Source organism: Fulmarus glacialis, unplaced genomic scaffold (assembly GCF_000690835.1).
Source record: "Fulmarus glacialis isolate BGI_N327 unplaced genomic scaffold, ASM69083v1 scaffold17894, whole genome shotgun sequence".
NCBI classification, from domain to species: domain Eukaryota; kingdom Metazoa; phylum Chordata; class Aves; order Procellariiformes; family Procellariidae; genus Fulmarus; species Fulmarus glacialis.
In genome coordinates this window covers 1,186-1,866 of record NW_009210096.1, presented here as the reverse complement: position 1 = coordinate 1,866, position 681 = coordinate 1,186, and the positions used below count along the sequence as shown (strand labels likewise).

Sequence of the window (681 nt, the reverse complement as noted above, 5' to 3'; positions counted from 1 at the left end):
GAGAGGAAGAGCAGGGAGCGGGCACTCGGATAGTATAAATTAAGATGAAAAAGGAACATTCGCGGTGCCAGAGCATCGGCCGTTGCCTCCGCGCGTGGTTTTGCTCAGTGGGGCAGAGGTTTTTCGCAGACGTAGTAGCACTCGTAGGTGCAGTAGACGTCGTTCCACTGCCCCGAGATCCACATGTGGGCACAATCCTCGTTCTGGCCGCTGTCGTTGGGCTCCCCCTCCTTCCAAAATCTGGGCGGAGAAGAATTAAATTGAGAGAGGGGCAGGCAGCTGAGCGGAGCAGCTTTCCCTGGGGCTGGGAGAAGGGCAGGGACTAGCTAAACCTGTCTGATTTCAGACGGTTTTAGATGCTAATTCTTGCTTCTGCTGCTGTGTCAGACCTTGTACGAGCGCCCGTCGCAGGGCAGGGTGAAGAAACCCGGTCTGCTGGCTGGAAGAGGGGCGCGCGGGCAGGGAAGCTGCCTGCTGTTTCGGGGTGATGGGCACGAAAAGGCAGGGCAGGCCGGCACTCACGTGAACGTGGTTTTATAGTCGGTCCCGTCGATCCATTCCCATTCCCCTTCCGAGTTCTCATCCGTGAGCCCGATCCAGAAACGCTCATTCCTTGTCCTGAACATGACAAAATTCTGCAGCGGGGAGAGGGATCAGGAGGGAAAAGCACCAGGAAACGGC

General features: G+C 57.1%; 1 protein-coding gene across 1 annotated transcript in view; it reads right to left on the bottom strand.

The window, feature by feature from the left end:
* Positions 1 to 104: 104 nt before the first annotated feature.
* LOC104076256 (hepatic lectin-like) overlaps positions 105 to 681 on the bottom strand; it is a gene marked incomplete at its 5' end in the record, with an annotated part of 1,580 nt that continues 1,003 nt past the window's right edge. The window contains 2 exons of the mRNA XM_009577069.1: positions 105 to 240; positions 523 to 635. Of these exons, the coding sequence (XP_009575364.1) occupies positions 105 to 240; positions 523 to 635 (249 nt within the window). The remainder of the gene's footprint in view (positions 241 to 522; positions 636 to 681) is intronic.